Source organism: Rhinopithecus bieti, unplaced genomic scaffold (genome assembly GCF_001698545.2).
Source record: "Rhinopithecus bieti isolate Rb0 unplaced genomic scaffold, ASM169854v2 scaffold_10181, whole genome shotgun sequence".
Lineage (NCBI taxonomy): Eukaryota > Metazoa > Chordata > Mammalia > Primates > Cercopithecidae > Rhinopithecus > Rhinopithecus bieti.
In genome coordinates this window covers 722604-748012 of record NW_016806624.1, presented here as the reverse complement: position 1 = coordinate 748012, position 25409 = coordinate 722604, and the positions used below count along the sequence as shown (strand labels likewise).

The window sequence follows — 25409 nt, the reverse complement described above, 5'->3', positions numbered from 1 at the left end:
AACTAGCTACATTATTATTATTATCTTCATCCTCATTATTGCCATGGTCTCTGAAAGATGAGAAGTTGTAAACATGAAGGCTAAATTGCTGTGGAGATGTTTTCAAGCATAAAAACATAAGACTGGGAGGCATGAACGAACAAGGGAAATTTGTGAGACACAAAAGAAAGTAGTCTGATGAGAGCAGAGGGCAGAGAAGAAATGAGACTTGCTAGGTAGAATGGTCAAACAATGGGAACCTTTGAAATAAAATAAAGAGCCTACTATGGGGGGCAGTTCCTCCCTGTACGTGGTGCCTATCTCAAGGCAAAAGTAGAGAAGAGATTTACCACGAGGATTTTATTGGGTTAGTGCAAAAGCAATTGCGGAGAAAAAAAGTGTTTTACGGAGGTCATTTTGACAAGTTGTATTTGATTTTTTAAAAAAGAGATTAAGATCATAAATTTTATGTTATGTGCTTTTTACCTAATTTTTTTAAAATGAAGAAGACAGATGAGGAGGAGGAGAAAGAGTTCAGATGACTACCAGGAGATGAAATCCTATACCAGGGAGAAGACAGAAGGGTGACTCGTTCTGCCCTACGTCATTTGGTTACTTGAAGTAGCTGTTTCTCCACTCCACCCCCAGAAACGGTAACAAGCACTCACCACCTTCTTCAGAGAGTGTGTGAGAGAATAAAGGTCAGGAGAGAAAATATGTTTAGTGCATTTGAAAGGAAACCCGCGAGTTAACCACTTCCTTCTGTCCCCACCCCTCCATCTTTCTCCAGATACTGGCGAGGTTCTGGAGCTGGCACTGGCGCGCGAAGCCGAGAAGAACGGGGCTCAAAGCCCGGCTTGGAAGTCAGGTATGCAGTTCGCCGGCGGTGAGGGTTGCACCTTCCGGACTGGAGCTCCACAAGCTTCAATCGTTATATCGCCCTCCCCGGCCCAGCTCTTACCATCACAGAGCCACAAACTCCAGGTCGCCTCTGCGCTGCGTAGGCAGCGCTTGCCAGCACCAGACGTCTGCGCGCGCTGCATGCCCATTGGAGCTGTTCATGCCCACCCCAGCCAATCCCGAAACTCGCTCGGACGCTAACAGAAGACTGCGCCGCTGCTTTGGGATTGGTAGCCGAGTTGTGTGTCGCGCTTTTTGTGACGACGCGAACAACATGGCGGCGGAAAGTGGTAGCGATTTTCAGCAGAGACGGAGAAGGCGCCGGGACCCGGAGGAATCAGAAAAAACAGAACTCAGCGAAAGAGAGCTGGCGGTAGCAGTGGCGGTGTCCCAGGAGAACGATGAGGAGAACGAAGAGCGCTGGGTTGGGCCTTTACCTGTGGAGGCAACACTGGCCAAGAAGAGGAAAGGTAGCTGCAGACATAGTACTGGATGAATTGGAGTGCTGCATTCCCCGAGTGGGAGGGTTGAGTTCAAGCCAGATCCGAAGAGGGATGGTGTGTGGAGTTTTGTGCCCTCAGAAGAGAGGGCCGTCCTCTCACTTCTGGCCACTCCATACTTGCATGTCTTAACGAAATAGTGATTTAAGCGTAGTACAACGTGTTGATTTGTTATGATAGATGCTAAAACTAACATTTTCCTATACTTACGTGTTTGGCTTCTCTCATTTACTCCCCACAGCAGCCACATGAAGTTGGAATTTTGAACTCTTATTTAGATATGGAAAAGGGTACTAGTTCTCTTTAAGGCTTTAGTTCAGGAGTGGTGTTAATGCGTTAATGTTGGGGCGCGAGAGGAAGGCGGTGCTTATTTCGAATCATAGTAGGTAAAGATAATTTCAACTCTGACACTTCCACTAATAAATTTTCGTATCTAGGGAAAGTCACGTAAGCTTCCTAGATCACAGATTTGTTTTCATCCAAAACCCGAAGTCTGTGGTTTTGAAATCATACTCTTGATACGATAGGCTGAAGCATTTTGTCGCTAACGAGGAATAATCACAAATTATCATCAAATAAAAGGGGTGGGAAAAGGAGTAGATTAAGTTTTCTTTGTTATTTTCTTGTCTTGTTTTTCTGTGAAATGTTTTCCTTAAGTATTTAGGACATTTTAAATGTGGTCTAAGCTCAAATTGTACTTTAGCACTTTCCCTTAAAACTCTTCCATGATTTCTCATTATTTTTTCTTTTTTTTTTTTTTTTTTTTTTTTTTGAGACAGAGTCTCGCTCTGTCGCAAGGCTGGAGTGCAGTGACGCTATCTCGGCTCACCGCAACCTCTGCCTCCCGGGTTCAAGCAATTCTCCTGCCTCAGCCTCCCGAGTAGCTGGGACTACAGTCGCACGCCCCTACGCCCCAGCTGATTTTTGTATTTTTAGTAGAGACGGGTTTTCACCATGCTGGCCAGGATGGTCTTGATCTCTTGACCTCTTGATCTGCCCGCCTCGGCCTCTCGAAGTGCTGGGGTTACAGGCGTGGGCCACCGGCGCCTGGCTCATTATTTTCATTAAAGCCCGAACTCCCTCACATGGCATATAAAGCCCTTTATGATGCGATCTCTCCTTACCTTCTTAGTGCATTTTCCATTATCCTCCTCTCCCAACCCCTTACTTTGTACTGCAGCCATTCTAAAATCACTCGAGAATGGGTCATGTACTCTTTTTCCTCTGGATTCCTACCCAGATATGGTGTCTCTACCGGGAATAATTTCCCTCACCCCTTCCACTGAACTGACTTTTGGTCAACCTTTAGCACTTAGCTATCATCTTCTCTGGGAAGCCTGTGACTTCTCCAATCTGGACTGGATTTCTAAAGCACTTTGATCATAATTCTGAGGTAGTTATCTATCAACAATGAATTTATAGGTAGCCTTCAAATTTTATGTATCCAAATTTTGAAGAAGCTGTTTTTTTGAACCTTGTATATTGACACCCTTACAGTGCATTATCATTTTTACTTCCTGGTCCTCTTATTAAATGTTTCCATACTAACCATTTTATTTATGGCATTTGCTGCAGTTTCTACTTACATATTTATTCATGTGATTGATGAATGTTTCGCTCCACTGCTAAGACTGTAAGCAAGTAAGAACCAGGATCTCGCCTTTTTTGTTCATTGCTTGGTGTACAGTGTTTTGCCTAAGTATTTAATGAATGAATATTAAAGCGTTTATGCTGGTCTTTAACTATTTTGTTGCATATGAATATTTTTGCAAGTTCTCCTTTAATTAAATGAGTAAGGAGAAATGTAAAAATCCAGAAATATCGAAATGCTGATATTAGTGTTACCAGACAAGTGTCTTACAAACTTAATATAACTGAGACATATAAATTAGTAGGTGTGAAAATCTTTAATCAGTTGTTTATTGTTTTAAGACAGCCGATAGCTGGCTGGGTGCGGTGGCTGACGCCTGTAGTCCTAGCACTTTGGGAGGCTGAGGCGGGCAGATCATCAGGTCAGGAATTGGAGACCAGCCTGACTAACATGGTGAAACCCCGTCTCTCCTAAAAATACAAAAAAATTAGCTGGGCGTGGTGGCGCACGCCTATAATCCCAGCTATTCAGGAGGCTGAGGCAGGAGAATCGCTTGAACCCGGGAGGCAGAGGTTGCAGTGAGCCGAGATTGCTCCACTGTACTTCAGCATGGGCAAGAGAGCAAGACTCTGTCTCAAAAAAAAAAAAAAAAAAAAAAAAGCCAATAGTGTTTTCAGTTTGAAGAAAAAAATTGAAACTAAAAAACATACATGGAATGTGACAAAAATATTATTTAAAATTTTGTCTAAATGGACAAGTGTTTAACAATTTCAGCTTTCTAGAAATGGAGTCACCCCCTTTAACATGTTCTTTGGACATTGGACTGTTGTATATATTTTCAGAAAGACATGATTATATGACACTGAACTTTAAACTGCCTCTTCAGGACAGGAACTGTGTTTTACTCTTCTTTATGCCCATGTGACTTAGAACACATTTTGTTCTTTTTTTTTTTGAGATGGAGTCTCGCTCTGTCGCCCAGGCTGGAGTGCAGGGGCAGGATCTCAGCTCACTGCAAGCTCCGCCCCCAGGGTTCACACCATTCTCCTGCCTCAGCCTCCCATGTAGCTGGGACTATAGGCGCCCGCCACCATGCCTGGCTAATTTTTTTTTTTTTTTGTATTTTTAGTAGCGACAGGGTTTCACCACGTTAGCCAGGATGGTCTCGATCTCCTGACCTCATGATCCGCCAGTCTCGGCCTCCCAAAGTGCTGGGATTACAGGCGTGAGCCACCGCACACGGCCTTTTCTTTTCTTTTTGATAGAACATTCACATTAAGCCAGAACCACTCATTTCTTAAGTCCTGGGGACAGTTAGCATGTATATAATACCTGGGAACTTGTTGTAATTCACTAAATCATGGTGCTATTCAGTGCTCTGAAATAATAGACGTTAAAACTGACATAAAATACTGGATTTTTTAAATTGTGAATTGAGAAAAATTAAAATCTAGGAGAAAATACCAAGTAGAGTGTAGACAATTTTAAATAAAATACAAGATAGTATTTGGTTTATTTGTTAAAAATAGATTTTATACTTTACTTTTTTTTCTTCAGTCTTAGAGTTTGAAAGAGTCTATCTTGATAATCTCCCCAGTGCATCCATGTATGAGCGCAGTTACATGCATAGAGATGTTATCACCCATGTGGTATGCACCAAGTAAGTCTATCACATCTTTTTTACTTTGTTCTGAGAAGTTTATTTTAAAAAAAAAAAAAAAAGCTTCAATTTTGAGGTAGTTTTGTAGAGGTAATTTTAAAATTTTACAGATTTTTGTTTAATTTCATTAGTTCTGAAATAAAGTCCTACATGTTCTTTCCTATATCATACAAATAATGCATTCTCTAAGACAGAACCCCTTAGTTTATATGTATGTCTTTGGAGATAAATGCCAAGAGGGGAATGAACCAGGTAGTGTCTGAGCTTCCCTGAAGAAGAGGGTACATTAGTTAAGATACGAATAATTGGTACCTGGCCTCTTTGGTACTAGTGGAGAAAATGTGGGCTAAATACCCTAAGAATAGCAAAGGGCCTTCAAAACAGATGAGTAGGATCTTGGAGAAGGATAATAATAGTACAGGTTGAGCACCCGAAATCTAAAATGCTCCAAAATCCAATACTTTTTGAGTGCTGACATGATGCTCAAAGGAAATGCTCTTTGGAGCATTTGAGATTTTCTGATTAGGGATGTTCAGCCAGCAAGTATAATGTAAATATTCTAAAATCCGAAAAATTGAAACTCCAAAACTATTCTGGTCTGATGCATTTTGGATAAGGGATACTCAAACTGTAGTAATATTATACCATTTGTTGAGCTCATAATATGTCCCAGGTACTGTGCTAAGTCTTTTTCTTTTTTTATCTGTCAAGTTAAGGCTTTTCATAAATTTTTTTATTCATCATAAGAATAATCTTGTGAGTTAGTACATGCTCTTCATTTTAGAGATGAGGAAACTGAAGTTTAGAGAGGTTAAATAGCATATTAGGCTGCTATTTAAAAGGCAAGGGTTAAATCCTAGAAGACTTTTTATTTCTTGTATGGGTTTTGAACCTGTGAGCAGGAGAGTAACATCAGATTTACTTTTATTAAAGGACCACCCTGGCTGTGGTGAGATGAATGGATTCAAACAGGTCAAGAATGGATACAGGGAGAGAAGTTAGGAAGCTGGTATAGAAATCTGGATGAGATATGGTGGCTTGGATGATACTAGCAGTGACTATGGGAAGTAGGTGGATTACTTTGTGCTTTTGTAGATCAGTCTATTCTTGATGGCTTGAAGACAAATTTAATTTCATATATAAATCTAAATAAAATATATTTCATGAAAAATAGGATAATTCTGACCAAATATTAGCACCTTTTCTAGTCTCAAGTTCTCAGTGTGTTGAACAACATATAGATACTAGCATTGCTGTTGCTCTCTTCTCAAATATTTTTGTTTTGTTTTTTTAAACCACGGCAGTGGAAGGTAATACAGAGAATATATGTTTTTTGGTTAGGTAGATTGAAAGCCACTCTAGCTATATGGACCTGAGACAAGTACATTTAACATTTTAAAACTATTTCCTACTTACAAAATGATGATAAAAATACATAGAGTTGCTGTAAAATTACTAAGATAATATGTACAAAGTACCTGACATATACTGGGTTTCCATAAATGATTTCTATTTTTACATACCTAATAGGGGAGATTCTTCTGTACAAAATCGTTTTGATACTTAAGTAACCAAAATACTTTGTATAGGATATAAAACAAACTTTTGTTGAATTTTGTTGTATGTGAAAGTAGTATGTTTAGATTTACTTATCAGCTACTGACAAATAGTTTATTTTCTTGTGAAAATACTGTCTATAGGGTAATTATAGCAATAAAGAATCCAAAGTATAGTGATTCTTAGTGAGATTTTTATTTTAATTTCAAATTTTAGTTCAATTCTGATCCTAGCTCTTGAGATTAAACTACGTGAAGCTGTAACTGTTTTGATATCCAGAAAGGAGCTTCAAAATTTACAGTGTTCTGTAATATAGTGGTCTGCTTAAAGAAAGGTTTTTTTTAAAAAACCCATTATGCAAAAGTCAGATTCTTAGTGAATGATTGCTTTGGGAATACTGAGTGATTCATAGATCTGTTTTAGAAATTAACTTTTAACATTTCATATATGCAGAACAGATTTTATTATTACTGCCAGTCATGATGGACATGTCAAGTTCTGGAAAAAAATAGAAGAGGGAATTGAATTTGTTAAACATTTTCGTAGTCACCTGGGTAAGAATTTCACCTCATTTTCTTTTAGCTCTTTTCTAAACTGTACTAATTAAAGTTTAAATTTTTAAAAAAAATTTTCTTTGAATCATGCACATTTATTTTTTTGGTATTTACTAGAATGTTTTAATTTCATTTATTGAAATAGGAGTTATTGAGAGTATTGCAGTTAGCTCTGAGGGAGCATTGTTCTGTTCTGTGGGTGATGATAAAGCAATGAAGGTGTTTGATGTAGTGAACTTTGACATGATCAACATGCTGAAACTTGGGTGAGTCTTTTAAAAAGTATATATATTTTAACTTATTGAAGTAATTTGTAGATCAGACTTTACCATTTAATAGGTTATTTCTAAATAGTATATTACCAGATCTTTAAAAAAAAAATGTGCCTTTGGGTTTTGCTTGGGAAAGTTAGATACAGTGAATCCTTATAATGTTTGGAAGCATCTGCTCTGGTTTGTTATCAATCACAGAAATTTCTAAACAGCATCATAACAAGGATTCTTTATATCCAAATTGACATTACTTAGTAATATTACTGGAGCTCCGTCATATCTAATTACTGGTACTTACGGTTAACTTCCTTGCTTTACTTATCTCAGTAATATAGAATTGAGTTCCTATAAGGTTTATTCACATTTTTGGAATTAAAGCTATTTATTGGTGATGTTGAACTTTGGAATATATTGATACTAAAACTATGGTTAGATTGTACAGTATTAAGACTCATACTTTGTTTTAAGCATGTCTTTTTTAAGATAACATATTGAATTTATACACATCTAAATAAATGTCAGCTTGAAAGTCATAACAGTGTCAGAAAGTTTTGGGACTTGCCTTAGTCTGCTTGGATGCCATAACAAAAAAAAACCGTAGACTAGGTGACTTAAATACAGAAATCTGTTTTCTCACAGTTCTGGAGGCTCGAAAGTCCAAGATCAAGGTTCCATCAGGGTTTGATTTCTGATGAGGGCTGTCTTTCTTGCTTCTCCCTATGTTCTCACATGGTTGGAGGAAGAAGGAAGGGAGAGGGAAGAGGGAAAAGGAGATCTTTTTTTCTTCTTGTAAGGTCACAAGCCCATCAGATGAGCTCATTAACCTTAATTACCTCCTGAAGACCCTGTCTCTAGAAATTCCAACTGATGGAATTCCAACTGTGGTTTGAATTGTGTCCACAATTCAAATAATTTCAAATCGTAGAATTTCCTTCAAAATCAGTTTATGACTTGGTGAGCCACTGAAGGAAATCAGTCTCATTATTTATGGTTAGAATGGCACAAACATAGTTACCTATCTTGATCATCTGTCTTACTCCCCAGGTTTGTTTCCTCAAAGCTTTTCATTCACAAATATTGAACGTTTGCCCTTTGAGAATACTTGGAAGAGTATATTTCAGACTTTGATAGAAATTCTTAAAGAAGAGGTCCAGAAGGTTTTGAGCATCAGCACCATGGTTAGAATAATAGCGTCATTGCCATGTATACATATGTAACAAACCTGCATGTTGTGCACATGTACCCTACAACTTAAATTTAAAAAAAAAATTAAAAAAATAAAAAGTATACTTATCAAAACTAAAAAAAAAAAAAAAAACACACAGAAAGAAGGCCAATATGGGTCAAGCAGAGTAAGCAAGGGGACAAGAATATGTGAGGTTGACAGGAGTCAGATCTTACAGGACTTTGTACCTCAGACAAATTAGATTTTATTTTTTAAGTATAATAAATAAATATTGGAAGGTTTAAAAAAAAAAAAAAGAATAATAGTTTTGCTTCCCAGAATCACTACTTNAAAAAAAAAAAAAAAAAAAACACACAGAAAGAAGGCCAATATGGGTCAAGCAGAGTAAGCAAGGGGACAAGAATATGTGAGGTTGACAGGAGTCAGATCTTACAGGACTTTGTACCTCAGATAAATTAGATTTTATTTTTTAAGTATAATAAATAAATATTGGAAGGTTTAAAAAAAAAAAAAAGAATAATAGTTTTGCTTCCCAGAATCACTACTTTGAAGGAAAAAACATTCATTTTTGAGTGTTTTAGTACAATTGATTAAATCAGTCTGAATTATTTTATGCCTTATTCATCAGGTGGAATGTTTAAAGCTTAGAGTTTTAGTATCAAGATTTAGTTAGTAATGAGAGTGTTTTAGGACAGTACTTTTCTTTGAAGTATTGCCATAATAAAATATTTGATTTTAAATATTTCAAGAAAGGATTTATAAAGTATACTATTACATGCTAACCTATTTTAAAGTAAGTATACATAGACTGTTGTAGAGAGATCCAAAAAGCAATGTCCCAGAAGGTCTTAGGGTCCAGATCTGATTAAGTTTCCTTATCTGCCCAAGAGAAATAAATGTGCTGCTATATGCAGTTCTCTTCTTGTGTTTTGACAGATTCTCAGAATTATCATTATATTGATGAGGTCAGAAAGATAAAAAAAAAAAGTAACTATTCTTAGCTGTTCCTCCCCATTCTGTGTCTCTGCTACTTTTGAGCAGGGAATCCAAAACTGTCTAAATCACTGGCCAAGACGTTTGGTAGTGGGGTAGGGAGGGATTCTTGCTTGTTGTGCTGACCTTTTTTTTTCCCCCCTTTCAATTCTTTACGATTTTAGCTATTTTCCTGGACAGTGTGAGTGGATCTATTGCCCAGGGGATGCAATTTCTTCAGTTGCTGCTTCTGAAAAGAGTACGGGAAAAATTTTCATTTATGATGGCCGAGGAGATAACCAGCCACTTCATATTTTTGACAAACTCCATACGTCACCTCTTACTCAGATACGGCTAAACCCAGTTTTCAAAGCAGTAGTGTCTTCTGACAAATCTGGGATGATTGAATACTGGACTGGGCCTCCTCATGAATATAAATTCCCCAAAAATGTGAACTGGGAATATAAAACTGACACTGATTTATATGAATTTGCCAAGTGTAAGGCTTATCCAACCAGCATATGTTTTTCACCGGATGGGAAGAAAATAGCTACTATTGGTTCTGATAGAAAAGTTAGAATTTTCAGGTTTTTAACTGGAAAACTCATGAGAGTGTTTGATGAATCACTAAGCGTAAGTGTAATTTAAATTTAACCATACTTTTCTAAAAATGCTTTATTTTATGCCTTTTCTTGAAAGATCTTTTTTCTACACATAGACATTTAGGTAGACAGTTATTTATTTTCTTAGCACATTAAAGATATTCAACTATTTCTGTCTTGTAGTGTTGCTCTTTGAAACTCTCTTCTCTAGGGGTTTATGATGTGCATTTTCCAAGTCAGTTATTGTCTTATTTTTGTGGTTATTGTTTTGTTTTTTACAATTTTGTTTTGTTTGCAAGCTATTCTCTTAAGATCCTCAAAACTCATTCTAGGACCCCTTCTCACTCTTTATTCACTCCTGTCCATATGACTACTTCTAAATTTACTTCTGTAGCCTTCTATTACAACCAAACCTGGTGCTCTTTCTTTTCCTGTCTTCATAAATGGTGCCAGTATCCATCTAGTTGCTCAAACCAGAAATCTAAGAGTTATCCTTAACTCTTTTACCCTTCTATGCCAATTTTGCTTTCTAAATATAAATACACCAATTTCTTTTCAGCACAGCTGTCACCATAGTTCATGCTCTTTTGCCTGACCTATTGCATGGCCTACTACCTATATTTATTCTGGCTTCTTCCTAATATCCACTCTGCACCCAGGGCCATCTTTTAAAAGCATATATCTGGTTATGTCATTCCTTTGCCTAGAACTTTTCAGTTAATTCCTTCTGTTCTTGGGATCAAGACCAGAGTCATGGCTTACCATGTTGTGACACCATAAGTCACTGTTCTTCCTGCCTCTTATTCTGCCATTTGGGCCTCCTTTTTATTTCTTGAACATGCCTCCCACCACAGGACCTTTTTATAAGTTGTTTCCTCCACTTGGAGTGAGGCCCTCCCTCCCTCCTCAAATTCCTCCGTTACCTATTGAACTGGTACTTCAAATTTCAAATGAAGACTCACTTCCCCTGGGAGGCTTCGACTGTTCATCCTGTCTTGCATAGTTTGGGTTTTTTTTTTGTTTTGTTTTCTTTTTCTTAATTATTTTCTGAGATAAGAGTTGCACTAAAGTGCAGTGGCATGATCCAGCTCATTTCAGCCTCCACCCTCTGGGTTCAAGCGATTCTTCTGTCTCAGCTTCCCAAGTAGCTGGGACTACAGGCGCATGCCACCACGCCTAGCTAAATTTTTTTTTTTTTTTTTTTAGTAGAGATGGGTTTCACCATGTTAGCCAGGCTGGTCTCGAACTCCTGCCCTCAAGTGATCCGCCTGCCTTGGCTTCCCAAAGTGCTGGGATTACAGACGTGAGCCACCGTGCCAAGCCAGCAGAGTTTTTTTTTTTTTAATGTGACTGTAGATCACTCTTTCTTTTAGAGCATTTGATATGGTCATATTATTTGATTAATGTGTATCACCTCCAGTAGACTAAGCCCTGTGTGATGTTTTAGCTCATGTTTCTAACTCCAACAGTAAAAACAGTACCTCACACAGAGTTATTCAAATATCTTGAAAGAGTGACTCTAGCCATCACTTGTTAGACTGCTAACAAGAATTTGTTACAGCATGTAGTTGTGGAATAAGAGTTTTTAATCCATGCAATTCACTGGTTTCTGTGATTGCAACTATTGCTATCAAGTGGTTCTCTGAATCCGAGTCTATCCGGATTGAACCTTTGTTGCAATGTTTATTATATGACATTGTCAATTCTTTTGTCCTTGTCAGTGACCAATTTGCATTGGATTCCCTGCTGTAAGTTCTTCATAAATTGTCAACTCTTCCTAGTGGCGCTTTTGAGTTGGTAGCACATGGTAATAAATGAGTTGGTCGTCTGTCTGTCTGTCTGAAGTAATATAATTCCAGACAAATTTGAAGATCTGTTTGCCAGCCAAATTATCCTCATGACAAATTTTCTTGTTGGAAGAAGATAGCTTTCCACTCTGCTTTTAAGGAGAAACATTTATTGGTAATACTTTCTTTAATGGTGGCAGATAACTAAATATAACTTGCAATTTAAATAAAAATTTAAAACTCTTTTAACTTGCAGTTCTTCCAAGATCCCTTAGGCAAAGAAATATTCAGAATCTAGTCTCTGGACACAAGTTTCTTAACACACATACTCTGAGCTGCTCAGTTCACTCTATTTGCTCATTGTTGTCTTCAACATTTGTTTAAATGATTGGCCTGAGGTGACAAGAAGTCAGTAGTAGAACTTAAGACAGAAGTGGAGATTCAGAATGAGAGCTTGCCAAAAAAGCCAATCATCAGTTAAATTACAGTGCTAGTAACTAGTAAATGACTGGCGTCTCAAGGAGGTGGTAGTGGAGGAGGGTAGTTTCTAACCAATCAGAATCCTACTTTAACAGAAAAGCAATTGAATGGGATGATGTGAGTTATCTTTTAGTATTTATTAACCAGGGTCACTGTATATGGCTGTTCAGTTGGCGTATCACATAAGCCCTGCTGTGAAGTCTAGAACACTCTAAAAAGATTCTGATCAGATACTTACCAGGTTGGATAACATTTATGGAATACTTATATATGGACAGATGACCACCTACAGACCTTATGTCTTAAAAACTGAGTCTTCTCTCCAGCAGAAATGATCATTGGCCCTTCCCTACAAAATGTGTAGTCCAGCATCCTAGGCTATTCCTGGCACATGAATAAGCAGCGTAATATGTATCAGTCTCTCTGTCTTTTGAGACTAGAGACAAGAAAACCTAACGACTAGGCTTTCTAACTGTTCTGTAAGACCTTGACCTTGTGCTTATACCCTAACACACATACCTCTTTTTGATTCTTTGAGTTTTGTATATTGTTCTAACCTTATCTAGAAAACACAAGATTTTGGTTGATGTAAGCATGAAGTAAGGATAGAATTAGATGGGACAGAAGTCTGGCTTATTTTCATCTGCAATGGAGAGCTATTTTTGAATGCTGCTGTTTGATGCCCAGATTGTGTAGAAAACAATATAAAGATCATTATCTTCTTTTGGAAGGTTCATAATATGTTAATACAATTAGAGATGTGATGCCTATCTTGAAATTTGTGTAATATCAAAAGAAAAGTAAACCAATTTTCCAAACTATAAAGGACACTCATAGAAATAGTCATGTCTACTAAACCACATGTACCTAATGGTAATCTCACTGCCCTGTGTCAAAATAACTTGAAACATTTTCTGAAATATCATGAATTTGTTATAAATTAGTGAGATGAATTCATTAAGCAAAAATTGAGAGCTTGTTATATGTCAGGCACATAACCTTGCACAAGGACCTCATAGTCTATAGCTGCATTATCCAATATAAATAGTTACTAGCCATGTGTCTACTGAGCACTTGAGAGATGGCTAGTCCAAACTGAGATATACTGAAAGTGTAAATACAAGATTTCAAAGACTTAATATTTTTTTAAAAGAATGTAATTTATCCCAATTTTTTATATTGTTAATGTTGAGATGATATTCTGGATATTTTGAGTTTAATCAAACATTAAAATGAAATTCATCGGTTTCTTTTTGTTTAATGTAACTACTAGACACTTTAAAATTACATATGTGGCTTGCATTATATTTCATTGGAAAGTGCTACTCTGTGACTTTTAAAAGGCAGCAGATGTATTCTGTAGAGAAACCAGTAGTTATATTAACCAACTGGGTTTTGTTTTAAATTAAAAGAACCAGTTACCATTTTGAAATACCATTTTTTTTTTTTTTGAGACGGAGTTTCACTCTGTCACCCAGGCCGGAGTGCAGTGGCGCGATTTCGGCTCGCTGCAGCGTCCGCCTCCTAGGTTCTCTTGCTGCAGCCTCCCGAGTAGCTGGGATTACAGGCACACATCACCATGCCCGGCTAAGTTTTTATATTTTTAGTAGAGATGGGGTTTCACCATGTTGGCCAGGCTGTTCTTGAAATGACCTCAGGTGATCCACCTGCCTTGGCCTTCCAAAGTGCTGGGATTAGAGCCATAAGCCACCACGGCCTGAAATACTATTTTTTAGTGACTGGACTTACTAATGTCTATTTCATACTGTTTAGAATCCCTCTTAAGAAGTAAAAACGGTTAGTGGCTCTTAATATGTATTCTGCTTCTATTTAAATTCTCATTGCATATGTAGATAGATGGGTTGATATAGATATAGGTATATAGAGATTTTGTTACTAAATGGTTTATTTCCTAGATGTTTACTGAACTGCAACAGATGAGGCAGCAGTTACCAGACATGGAATTTGGCCGACGAATGGCTGTAGAACGTGAGTTGGAGAAGGTTGATGCTGTAAGATTAATTAATATAGTTTTTGATGAGACTGGACACTTCGTGCTATATGGAACAATGCTGGGCATTAAAGTTATAAATGTAGAGACAAACCGGTAAGCTTTAATATGAGGTATTTTTTTAAAAAATGTGTTTGTGGGGGACCATTTCCTCCATCATGGGAACAGTGGGAGTATTGTTTGTTCCAAGACAAGTGGAATGGCCCCAAATATCTAAACTTAACCAAATGTTTTGACTGGATTTTTCTGTGGTCTCTTGGTTGTTTATATTCTTATGTAGAAAGTTTCCACTCATGTTTGTAAAAGAAATGGAAAGAAGATATGCATAGTTTCAAGTTGTTGTGTGTTTTTTTTTAACAAGTTTGTCTGTCTTTTGCTTATTGATTTAAATTAGCCTGGTTCATGTTAAATGTTGCCAAAGATTTTAACCACAGAATTCAGCATTACATCCTGCTAGACATAAAATCAAAAGTTAAAAATGCATGAAACCACAGTAAGCCTTTTTTGTGAAAACAGTCCATTTGGTCTTAGTACAGAATAGCTACAATCAGATACTCTCACTGAATGTAAATGAACAGAACTTAATATTTTAAGGGAAAAAAAATGTGCTGTACATTTCCATGTATAAACATATTTATATTGTAGTTCTTGGCAATACAAAATCTTTGAAGTTTTGCAGAACAGTTAACAGACATGGAATTTTAATCAGAATAGGTTAAAACTGTATAAACAAATGACTGATTATTTTTAATAGACCTTACTTTTTTGAACAGTTTTAGGTTCACAGCAAAATTAAGAGGAAGATACAGAGATTTCCCATGTACCCTCTGCCCGAATACATGCATAGCCTCCCCGTTATCAACATCCCCCACCAGAGTGGTACGTTTGTTACCATTGATGAACCTACGTTGACACATCATTATCACCCAGAGTCCATAGTTTACATTAGGGTTCACCCTTGGTGTTGTATATTCTATAGGTTTGGAGAAATGTATATAAAAGTATCCACCATTATACTATCATACAGAGTAGTTTTACTGCCTTCAAAATCCTCTGCTCTGACTGTTCAACCACTGATCTTTTCACCATCTCCATAGTTTTGCCTCTTCCAGAATGTGATATAGCTAGAATCATATAGTATGTAGTCTGTCCAGATTGGCTTCTTTCAGTAATATGCATTTAAGGTTCTTCCATGCCTTTCCACAGCTTGATAGCTCATTTCTTTTTAGCACTGAATAATACTCCATTGTCTGGATGTACCACAGTTTATCCATTCACCTACTGAAAGACATCTCGGTTGCTTCCGAGCTTTGGCAGTTATGTATAAAAGCTGCTATAAACATCTGCGTACAAGTGTCTTGTGTAGTCATTTCAGCTCCTTTCAGTAAATATCAAGGAACACAATTGTTGGATCATATGGTAACGGAATGTTTAGTTTTGTAAGAAACAGCCAAACTGCCTTTAAAAGTGGCTGTACTCTTTTGCATTCTCACCAGCAATGAGTGTTCCTGTCACTCCACATCTGTGCCACCATTTGGTACTGTCAGTGTTCCAGATTTGGGCCATTTTAATAGATGTGTAGTAGTATCTTGTTTTAGTATGGATTTCCCTGGCAACATATGAGGTGAAATATCTTTTCATATGCTTATTTACCATCTGTATGTCTCTTTGATGAAGTATATGTGAAGGTCCTTGGGACATTTTGTAATTGGGTTGTGTTCTTACTGTGTTTTAAGAGTTCTTTGTATATATAGATTTTTTTTTTAAGAGTTCTTTATATATTTTGGATAACAGTCCTTTATGAGCTGTTCTCCTAGTCTGTGACTTTTCATTCTCTTGATTGGTTTTGTTGTTGTTTTTTATTGAGACAGAGTCTTGTTCTGTCACCCAGGCTGGAGTGCAGTGGCACGATCTCGGCTTACTACAACCTCTGCCTCCTGAGTTCAAGCGATTCTCGTGTCTCAGCCTCCCTAGTGGTTGGGATTACAGGTGCCTAACACCATGCCTGACCAATTTCTTGTATTTTTAATGGAGACAGGGTTTCACCACATTGGCCAGGCTAGTCTCAAACTCCTGACCTCAAGTGATCTGCTTGCCTCGGCCTCCCAAAGTGCTGGGATTACAGGTGTGAGCCACCATGCCTGGCCTCATTTCTATTTTTTAACCTGAAAATTATAGCTGCCTACCAGTTTAAATTGATAGCTTTTGGGGGGTAGAGAAACACTTTTAAAAAACTTTCACAAGTTATGTTGTACATAGATAAGATAGTTGATTCCCTTTTATCTGTAAAGTTGTCATAATTAGAATTAACTTTGGTGATTTTGTTGTATAAAAAACATTGTTATATTTTTAGGTGTGTGCGGATTTTAGGCAAACAAGAAAATATTAGAGTGATGCAATTGGCTTTGTTCCAGGGGATAGCCAAAAAGCATCGTGCTGCAACTACTATAGAGATGAAAGCTTCTGAAAATCCTGTTCTTCAGAATATTCAAGCTGACCCAACAATAGTCTGTACATCATTCAAAAAGAATAGATTTTATATGGTATGTATAAGTACTAGGAGATTAGACCATAATGTTCCTTCTAGTTTGGTTTGACTTTTCTTTGTTTGTACCTTCAACTGAAGAGAATGTTGGCACTAACAGCAGACTTCCTAAACAACTAGAATACCATCTTATATTAATATTGTAGAATTTTAAACTAGGAGTTGATTTTAAGTATTTCTGTACTGTTTTCCATCATGTTTTGACATTTTTCAACCTCGCTTCCACAACTGTTTGTGTTGTTTAAGATGGTAGGAAGTTAGTGGTTATAGTCATAATTACATCCAAAATAGTTTCACTGTGGGATTTTAAAATTTCTTTTTAGTTTTTTTATTTTTTAGCCTTTACTCTTGAATATAATTTATCTCCCCTAAATTAGCACAGCTTCCTTCAAATGTATTTCCTTTTTTACCTTTTGACTTTTATTTTAATGGTGCTGCCTTGGAATTATATATTCCTGTGGAATTTTTTTTTTCCTCTGGAGAACTAAAAATACTTTGCATGTTAACTAAGACTGAGATAGTTAAAATCAAACTACTACGCCATATAGGAGTAGCACAATTTTATTTGTTCATCCAAGCAGGAAAATCAGAAGTATAGAGATCTCTGCTTGCATTCTATCCTTCACATTGCAATCAGAGAACTTTTTAAAACCCAAACGTGACTCTTATTTTCTGCCTAATGCCCTTCAATGGTGCCCCAGCTATCTATGCTGGTTGGCCCTCCTCACTTCTGTAGCTTTATCTTTCTTCATTTTTCGTTCATTTGCTACACCAACCATACTTATTCACAGTAGTTGAGTGTGCTTTTTAAACTCTGGGTCTTTGCACAGGCTATCATTCTGCCAGCCACACACTTCTCTCCAACTCCTAACTCATACTTCAAGTCTCAGTTTGGAAGCCCCCGGGTTTTTTTGTTTTTGTTTTTTGTTTTTTTTGGAGATGGTATCTTGTTCTGTTGCCCAGGCTGGAGTGCAGTGACGTGACTTTGGCTCACTGCAGCCTCTGCCTCCTGGGTTCCAGCGATTCGCCTGCCTCAGCCTCCTGGGTAGCTGGGACTACAGGTGCATGCCACCACACCCAGCTAATTTTTGTATTTTCAGTAGTGACAGGGTTTCACCATGTTGGCCAGGCTGTTCTTGAACTCTTGACCTCTGGTGATCCACCTGACTCAGCCTCCCTAAGTGCTGGAATTACAGGCGTGAGCCACCGCACCCAGCCTAGAGACCCTTTTTAACATCAAGTCTGAGTTAGGTGTGCCTGCTTATGTTTCTCCTTTGCTTCCCCGTCATATGATGTGTCACACTTTTTGTGTGAACATCAATTATGTCTTTTGTCTCTGACGCTGTGCTCTTCTTCTGAAGATAAAATCCATAAATACAGGCACTATGTCTTCTTCACTGTTAAATCCAGAAAGTTAAGAAAATGACTAACGCATTATAATATATTCATTCATTCCTCCAAAATATTGTAAACTGTTGTAATGCTATTAAGGTTAACAGCATTTGATAAATGTATGAAGTAGCAGTTTCCCTACCTCAACAAACCTTCCAACTAAATGGGTAAATTCTTTTAAGATGAGAATTTCATTTACAACTTTCAAAATCGTTACCAAAATTTATTAGTATATGAAAGAAAAAAATTAATCGTTTTTACCTGTAATTTAACTTTGTTATGAAGTAAAAATTACCCATACAAGATAATTCTTGGCCAGGAATGGTGACTTACCCTATAAATCCAGCACTTTGGGAGGCCAAAGTAGGCAAATCACTTGAGCCCAGGACCAAGAGCTGCCTGGGCTACATAGCAAGATCTCATCTCTACAAAAAATTTAAGAAGCTAACCAGGCATAGTGGTGTGCACATGTGGTCTCAGCCATGCTGGAAGCTGAGGTGGTAGGATCTCTTGAGCCGAGGAATTCGAGGTTGCGGGGAGCTATGATCACACCACTACACTTCAGCCTGGGTGACAGAGCAAGACCTTATTGCTAAACAAAAAGAGGCAAAAAAAAGATACTTCTTGATATACACTAAAAACATACATACTAATTTTCCATCCACTTTGTTCAAAAAACTTTGTTGTTTTTTTCTTTTCCAAGTTTACTTGTATGTTGATTAAAGTGTATATATTCATTATAGAGTTTGAAAAAATAGAGAAACAAAATAAGTCATTCACTGTAGCTTTATACAGCTAATATTGTTATGAATTTTCTTTGAGTCTTACTAGTACATATTCTTAAGCAAAACTAAAATGGTATGCATATATATGAATTTTGTGTCCCGTTTTTCATATCCAACATCATGAAATAAAAGTATTAATTTTACAAATCCATATATAATTTTCAGATCTAACATCATGAAATAAAAGTATAATTTTACAAATCCACATGAGCTAAATCATGATAACTTTACAAAAATTCATATAAACAAATAGTACAATAGACATGCCATTCCTTTGAAAACTAGAGAATAGGATGTTAAGGTGATAGCATCCTAACTTGGTTGTTTATTTGGAATCTATCCAAGCAGATCAAGGAATGACATTAGGCAAGATGGAGGCACTAGCTTTACGTTCCCATCATTAAGCTGACATCAGATAGAGGTTGCTCAGGAGAGAGCATTTCTACTTAAAGTAAAATAAACAGGCCTTGAGAAGTCCAGTGTTTTAACAACTGAAAGGTTTTTCTCAATTCTTCCTAGACCCCGAGGATCTGAGATGTCTACAACTTCACTGAAAATTTTCATTCTTTTTCCTATGCTTCAGGGTTTAGATAGGTCAAGTGGGACTGTGGAAAACAAAAATTAAGGATCCATTACTGATTCATTTTGTGAATCCTTTTCTACCTAGCATGAGGTCCTGCTCATAGTAGTAATAACAACTGTTAATATGTATATAGTACCCTCTATGTATTAGGTACTGTTCTCCAAGGACTTAATATCTAGTTGTTTAATCTTCACAACTACCTTCATTGCAAGGTAGGTACTGTTATCATCATATATGAATGAGGGAAGAAATGAATTCACATCCCCAAAGTTGCAGAATTGGAATTCAAATCCAAACAATCTAAATAATGAAGTGAGCAATAAACAGGTGGCACGTTAGGCCTTACTAGAAGGCATAAGTTGAGAGCTACCACAAATGAAACAATTATTCTTGTTAAATGTTTGCCCAAGAAAATTTCTACCCAAAATAAATTAAATTCCATTTGAAATCAATGTGTTCAGTATGTTATGTGGATCATTTTCATATTAGACAAAGTAAAAATAATTTAATTGCCTGACACATCCTGTGATGGGAAATGATTCCTGAAATAAGGATTCTGATGTGAATTCTTACATTTCTTAAGTACTTAATTAGAAATTCTATTGTTCATAAAATTTTTACCAGATGAAAACTTTAATTTGTTCACTCACTTTTTACTTTTCTCCTTGAGTTTACCAAACGAGAACCAGAAGATACAAAAAGTGCAGATTCTGATCGAGATGTTTTTAATGAGAAACCTTCTAAAGAAGAAGTCATGGCAGCTACTCAAGCTGAAGGACCTAAACGAGTTTCGGATAGTGCCATTATCCACACCAGCATGGGAGACATTCACACCAAACTCTTTCCTGTTGAGTATGTATAACTGTTTGTATTGGCTTACGTAATTAAGAATGTAAATGTATATATCTGAAGAAACCATGCAACTTAAAATTCCCATTACTTTGACTTAAGGAATTTTGAAGAAATGTTTGATAAAAAACATCTATTCCTGAGCTTTCTGATAAGTGTTATGGTAGAAAATGGAAAATTTTTATACATATATACATCATAGGTTCATTACGAAGACAAAATATATTGGCTATGAAAGTGCTGAGTGTAAACTGTAAAGTGATATACAAATATGTTAACAGCACATCTCTAACAGCACAAACTCTAGGTTTTGTGGATTGCTTTGCTTTCCTCTCAAAGCAAATCCTTAAGAGAAAGATAATTATGTTTCCTTACAAACAGTTGCTAGATACCTATCTCTTTATAGTTTCCATAGCTCTGTGTTTTAAAAGTGAACTATAAGCTGGGTGCAGTGGCATGCACTTGTAATCCCAGCTATTCAGGAGGTTGAGACAGGAAGATCAGTGGAGGCCAGCAGTTTGAGACTAGCCCAAGCAATATGACAAGACTCTGTCTCCTAAAAAAATTTTTTTTTTATTAGCTGGGCATGGTGGCACGCACCTGTATTCCTGACTCTGCTAGAGGCTGAGGTCAAAAGATGTCTTGAGCCCAGGAGTTTGAGGCTGCAATTAGCTATGGTCACACCACTGCACTCCAACCTGGGCAACAGAGTGAGACTCTGTTTCTACAAAAACAAATTACAACAAAACCATAAGGACTTCAATTGAAAAAAAGGTGAACGGTTTTCTGGACAGTTTAAAAGATTTTAAAATTAACATACAATGTCAAATACAGTAGAGTATTTCGGGCCATTCTTGACCCAAAAAATGACATCTTTTACACCACTTTTACTTAAAAGTTCTTATTAATATTTTGAATATGAATGTTTTGTACCGTATCTTGGTACTCAACAAATAACTATGCAGTTCTTGAATCTTGGACACTCACTTTAAGTGCTCAAAACCCATGTGCTCCTCGGCCTTGTTTGCTGACGTACTTGGGTACAAGATTCTCTTGGTTCATCCATTTCCAGCTCTTAGAAGTATTACATGGTAATGGACCATATGAAATAATTGCATAGTATCAGTTAATATTATTGAGAAAGCTTCATACTCTGAGTGAGACTGTCATTTAAAGTTGAATAAATTTAGATGTCATTTCTATGGTTAAGGTTTTGGCCAAGAATATGTCATTGTAAGAAAATGACCTTTCCCAGGAACTTAACCTGTACTACTACATGCAGACCTATAATACTATATGGAGTAAACTAACTTAAGATGTTGGGCCAGGTGCAGTGACTCAGGCCTGTAATCCCAGCACTTTAGGAGGCTGAGGCAGGAGGATCTCTTGAGCCCAGGTGGTCAGCCTAGACAATATAGTGAGACCCTGTCTCTTAAGAAAAAACATATTTTTAAGGTGCTGTGGCTGTTTGTTTTTTGTTTTTTGTTTTTTTTGAGATGGAGTCTCGCTTTGTCGCCCAGGCTGGAGTACAGTGGCGCGATCTCGGCTCACTGCAAGCTCCGCTTCCGGGGTTCACGCCATTCTCCTACCTCAGCCTCCCAAGTAGCTGGGACTATAGGAGCCCGCCACCACGCCCAGCTAATTTTTTGTATTTTTAATAGAGATGGGGTTTTCACTGTGTTAGTCAGGATGATCTGGATCTCCTGACTTCATGATCCGCCCGTCTTGGCCTCCCAAAGTGCTGGGATTATAGGCGTGAGCCACCACACCTGGCCAGCTGTATTTTTTTAACTGCTAAATGACCTTGAAATCTTAGTACTGTCAAACTCAAATATTAGTTAAGCAGTCATGTTCTAAAGATAACCAAGTTAAACAATAAGAATATACTACTTACATGCCCCTCCATGCTTGTCCTGAGATTAGAGGTTATAAAAAAAAACAACTGTCCTTCTGAAACATTCAGAAGACATAGAACATCATTAGGAAGCAGAACTGCAAAGAAAACTGTTTTAAGATGCTCTGAATAGGTTTCATATTGGTAATATATGTCTTAATAGGTGCCCTAAGACAGTGGAAAACTTCTGTGTTCACAGCAGAAATGGTTATTATAATGGGCATACATTTCACCGTATAATTAAGGTAAGTTACACAAATTTCATGTGATTTAAGAAATACTATATCATTACATAGCAAGAGATTTAAGTGCAAGGAATCTTCTTCTCTCACACTTACCAGTTTAGTGGAAAGGAACAGGAAAAATATACTATGGAAGCCAAAGAAGGAGTGGATGGTCATAAATATCAACATCTAGAATCAACAGGAATAGTGGCATGATTACCTGTTTAGAAACACTGAAGCAATATTTTATCAGCAGCTAAAGGGTAAGATAATGAATAAAGGGTCATGCTGAGATAACATCAGTAACCTAGGTAACCTATTTGTAGTGGCTAGATAGGGTCTAGATCTAGAAGATACGATTTTTCAATCATAGAGGGGCCACAGTGCCATCTGATCTGTGAGAACCTGTAATATACCAGAGGAGGAGAGAGAACTCAGCCCCTGGCTTTTGTTGAGCAGCTTTCCATAAAGTGGATGGGACAGTGATACAGTGCTTGGTTTCTGGCAGGTCAGAAATGGCAGGATGGAAAGTCAGATCTCAGGGTCCTAAAGGAATTAGCGAAAAGGCTTTCCAGGAAATCAAGAGTATTTCAGGAAAGGGAGAGGGAGAAGAGGAGGGCAATTATATAAAACATAAAATAACATACAGATCCTAAAATTTATAGTATTAACTGGCCTTATTTAGGTTATTGGGAAAGATAGAACATGTCTATAAATGAGAAGACGACCTTTGCATTTATGTTTCAATCAAGGTGGTGGTTGAGCGATGGAAGTACATCATCCAAATTTAAGTGTAAGGGTTTAATAAAATAACTTTATAGTGACAGTTAATATTACACTGAATACATAGCACTCTTGGCAGAAATAAAACTTCAAAGTATACGTATATAGAAAAGGACAGTGTAATGTTTTTGTGTACTTTCTGTTAAGGGCTTCATGATTCAGACAGGAGATCCAACAGGTACTGGTATGGGAGGAGAAAGCATATGGGGAGGAGAATTTGAAGATGAATTTCATTCAACATTACGACATGACAGACCATACACACTCAGCATGGCTAACGCAGGATCAAATACTAATGGATCCCAGTTTTTCATAACAGTAGTACCAACAGTAAGTACAGTATCATTGTTTATAAACTACAGATTGATAGGTTATGATGTAAGAGAGTGAACTCAGTAGAAGAGCTGCATTATTCTGTATTTTCTGCATTATTTATATCATCTACCAGAATACAAATATGAAAATGATCGAGAAGAAAATATAAAATCATGTGACTAATCACTTTAGAATTGGTAAAACAAAACTTCCACTGTAGTAAGAAATACAATGGACTGCAATTCAAGATACTTGAGTTTCAGTGTCAACTTTGCCTCTACTTGATGATGTAACCTAAAATAAATTATTTCACCTCTGTGGGCCTATTTCTTCATCTTCAGAATACAAGGATTAGAGTATATGAATTCACAATTTTGAGACAATTTCCCCCACATTTTAGTATCTCTGAAATCAGAATACAACTCATAATCAATTACATTTTAGATTTGATGAAATACAGTTTAAGGTAACCTCGCTCTATTACTATGCAGTAACACAAAATTATAAAAATTACCTACTTTTGTTTTAGAATTAAGCACTAAATGATGAAGAAAGGAAAATATTTATAACTACCATCTGCCAGGCACATAGTTTCATGTAGTATTCACAGTACTTCTAGTATCAGTATCCCCAGTTTTCAGTAATAGATGAAGAAACAGACATGATTAACTTGCCAAAAGGTCAAGTAGCCAAGCTAGCATTTGAACTCCCATCTGTCTAATGCCAAAATATGTGCTGCTTAAACTATTTCAAATTGTTTCTGAATAAACTGTTCAGGTAAGAGTCCTCCAGAGACCTTTTAAATTCTTAGCCACAATTCTGTAAGCCATGTGAAGTAACTTACCTTTAGGGAAGATATTCCATTTCCCTTTGGTCTGAAAGATGCAGATATTTAATTAAACATTTTACTATGCTTCTGTTTTTTTTTTTTTTTAAATACACTGGAAGTAACTTTTAAAAGCTGCTACATTTTATTGCTAAGAAATTATTGTACTTCTTTTTAAATATATGCTAAAGGGGAGCGTACACTTAAATTCTCTTTAATTTGCTCAACCGGAGGATATAATTTAAAGAAATTGGGGTTTACCAAGATTTTCCATTTGTCCTCCAACACAGCCTTGGCTTGATAATAAGCACACAGTATTTGGACGAGTGACTAAAGGAATGGAAGTTGTACAGAGGATCTCCAACGTCAAAGTCAATCCCAAAACAGATAAGCCCTATGAGGATGTCAGCATCATAAATATTACTGTCAAGTAAAATAAGATTTGTACTTGCAAATAAAAATGCAATATTAAACAGATTATTTTACATTAGGAAGCTTAGGACTTGCTGAATATACAGATCATGTTTCAAAGATACAATATTATATTTTTGTTATTTTTTATTAAAGGCTATTTTTAAAAAATTACCTTTGACTTTTCTTGCAATATTTCTAATCCTGGGAGGTGATAAATTGAAATGGACTAAACTCAGGCAAACAGCACTCATTATAGGTAATTGCTAATGAGCCTCAAATTAAATATTAAATAATTACGACACTCTCCCCCACCCCCTTTCCACATGGTTTTCTTTCTACTGTCAACCACAATCCAAAAATAGGTGAGCACAATACAGTGAGATATTTTCAGACAGCAAGACCACATTCACATAACTTTTATTATAGTATACTGCTATAGTTATTCTATTTTATTGTTGTTAATCTCTTACCGTGCCTAATTGATAAATTAAACCTTATCATAGATATATATATAGGAAAAAACAATATATATGGGGCTTAGTATCATCTGAAGTTTCAGGCATCCACTAGAGGTCTTAGAAGGTATCCTGTGCAATGACAACCCTATTAAATAATGACAGTGGTACACACCTGTGCTTTACTTTTTGAATACATGCCAGATACTCTGCCCTTATGTTTAGAGGAGTACACATCCCTCCTCCAAGAAAAAATACTAGGATCTGATATTATATGTCATTTCCTTTGTTTT

The 25409-nt window shown here is 36.7% G+C and overlaps 2 protein-coding genes across 4 annotated transcripts in view; one reads left to right on the top strand and one right to left on the bottom strand.

The window, feature by feature from the left end:
* CENPK (centromere protein K) overlaps positions 1–1017 on the bottom strand; it is a 41113-nt gene extending 40096 nt beyond the window's left edge. Inside the window, exon 1 of the mRNA XM_017877123.1 lies at positions 941–1017. The gene's annotated coding sequence lies outside the window, so the exon portion shown is untranslated. The remainder of the gene's footprint in view (positions 1–940) is intronic.
* On the top strand, positions 958–24827 carry PPWD1 (peptidylprolyl isomerase domain and WD repeat containing 1). Of its 3 annotated transcripts, XM_017877111.1 has the most exons (12): positions 1281–1349; positions 1621–1669; positions 4528–4630; positions 6641–6741; positions 6887–7007; positions 9357–9804; positions 13957–14147; positions 16405–16594; positions 20027–20208; positions 22263–22344; positions 23254–23436; positions 24538–24827. In XM_017877111.1, the coding sequence occupies exons 1-12, from the start codon at positions 1281–1283 to the stop codon at positions 24679–24681; spliced, it is 1863 nt and encodes a 620-aa protein (XP_017732600.1). In that variant the 3' UTR covers positions 24682–24827. The 3 variants fall into 3 exon arrangements, with proteins under 3 accessions (XP_017732599.1, XP_017732600.1, XP_017732601.1); XM_017877110.1 differs by lacking the exon at positions 1621–1669 and having other exon boundaries at positions 958–1349; XM_017877112.1 differs by lacking the exons at positions 1281–1349; positions 1621–1669 and having other exon boundaries at positions 4579–4630; positions 6641–6666; positions 6985–7007.
* Positions 24828–25409: the final 582 nt, after the last annotated feature.

Excerpts from the sequence above, each read along its gene's own strand:
- PPWD1 (XM_017877110.1), top strand. The coding sequence starts at position 1,040 with ATGCCCACCCCAGCCAATCCCGAAACTCGCTCGGACGCTAACAGAAGA. Across the intron at positions 1,350-4,527 it reads ACTGGCCAAGAAGAGGAAAG|TCTTAGAGTTTGAAAGAGTC; the intron begins GTAGCTGCAGAC and ends TTTTTTCTTCAG. Across the intron at positions 22,345-23,253 it reads CATTTCACCGTATAATTAAG|GGCTTCATGATTCAGACAGG; the intron begins GTAAGTTACACA and ends CTTTCTGTTAAG.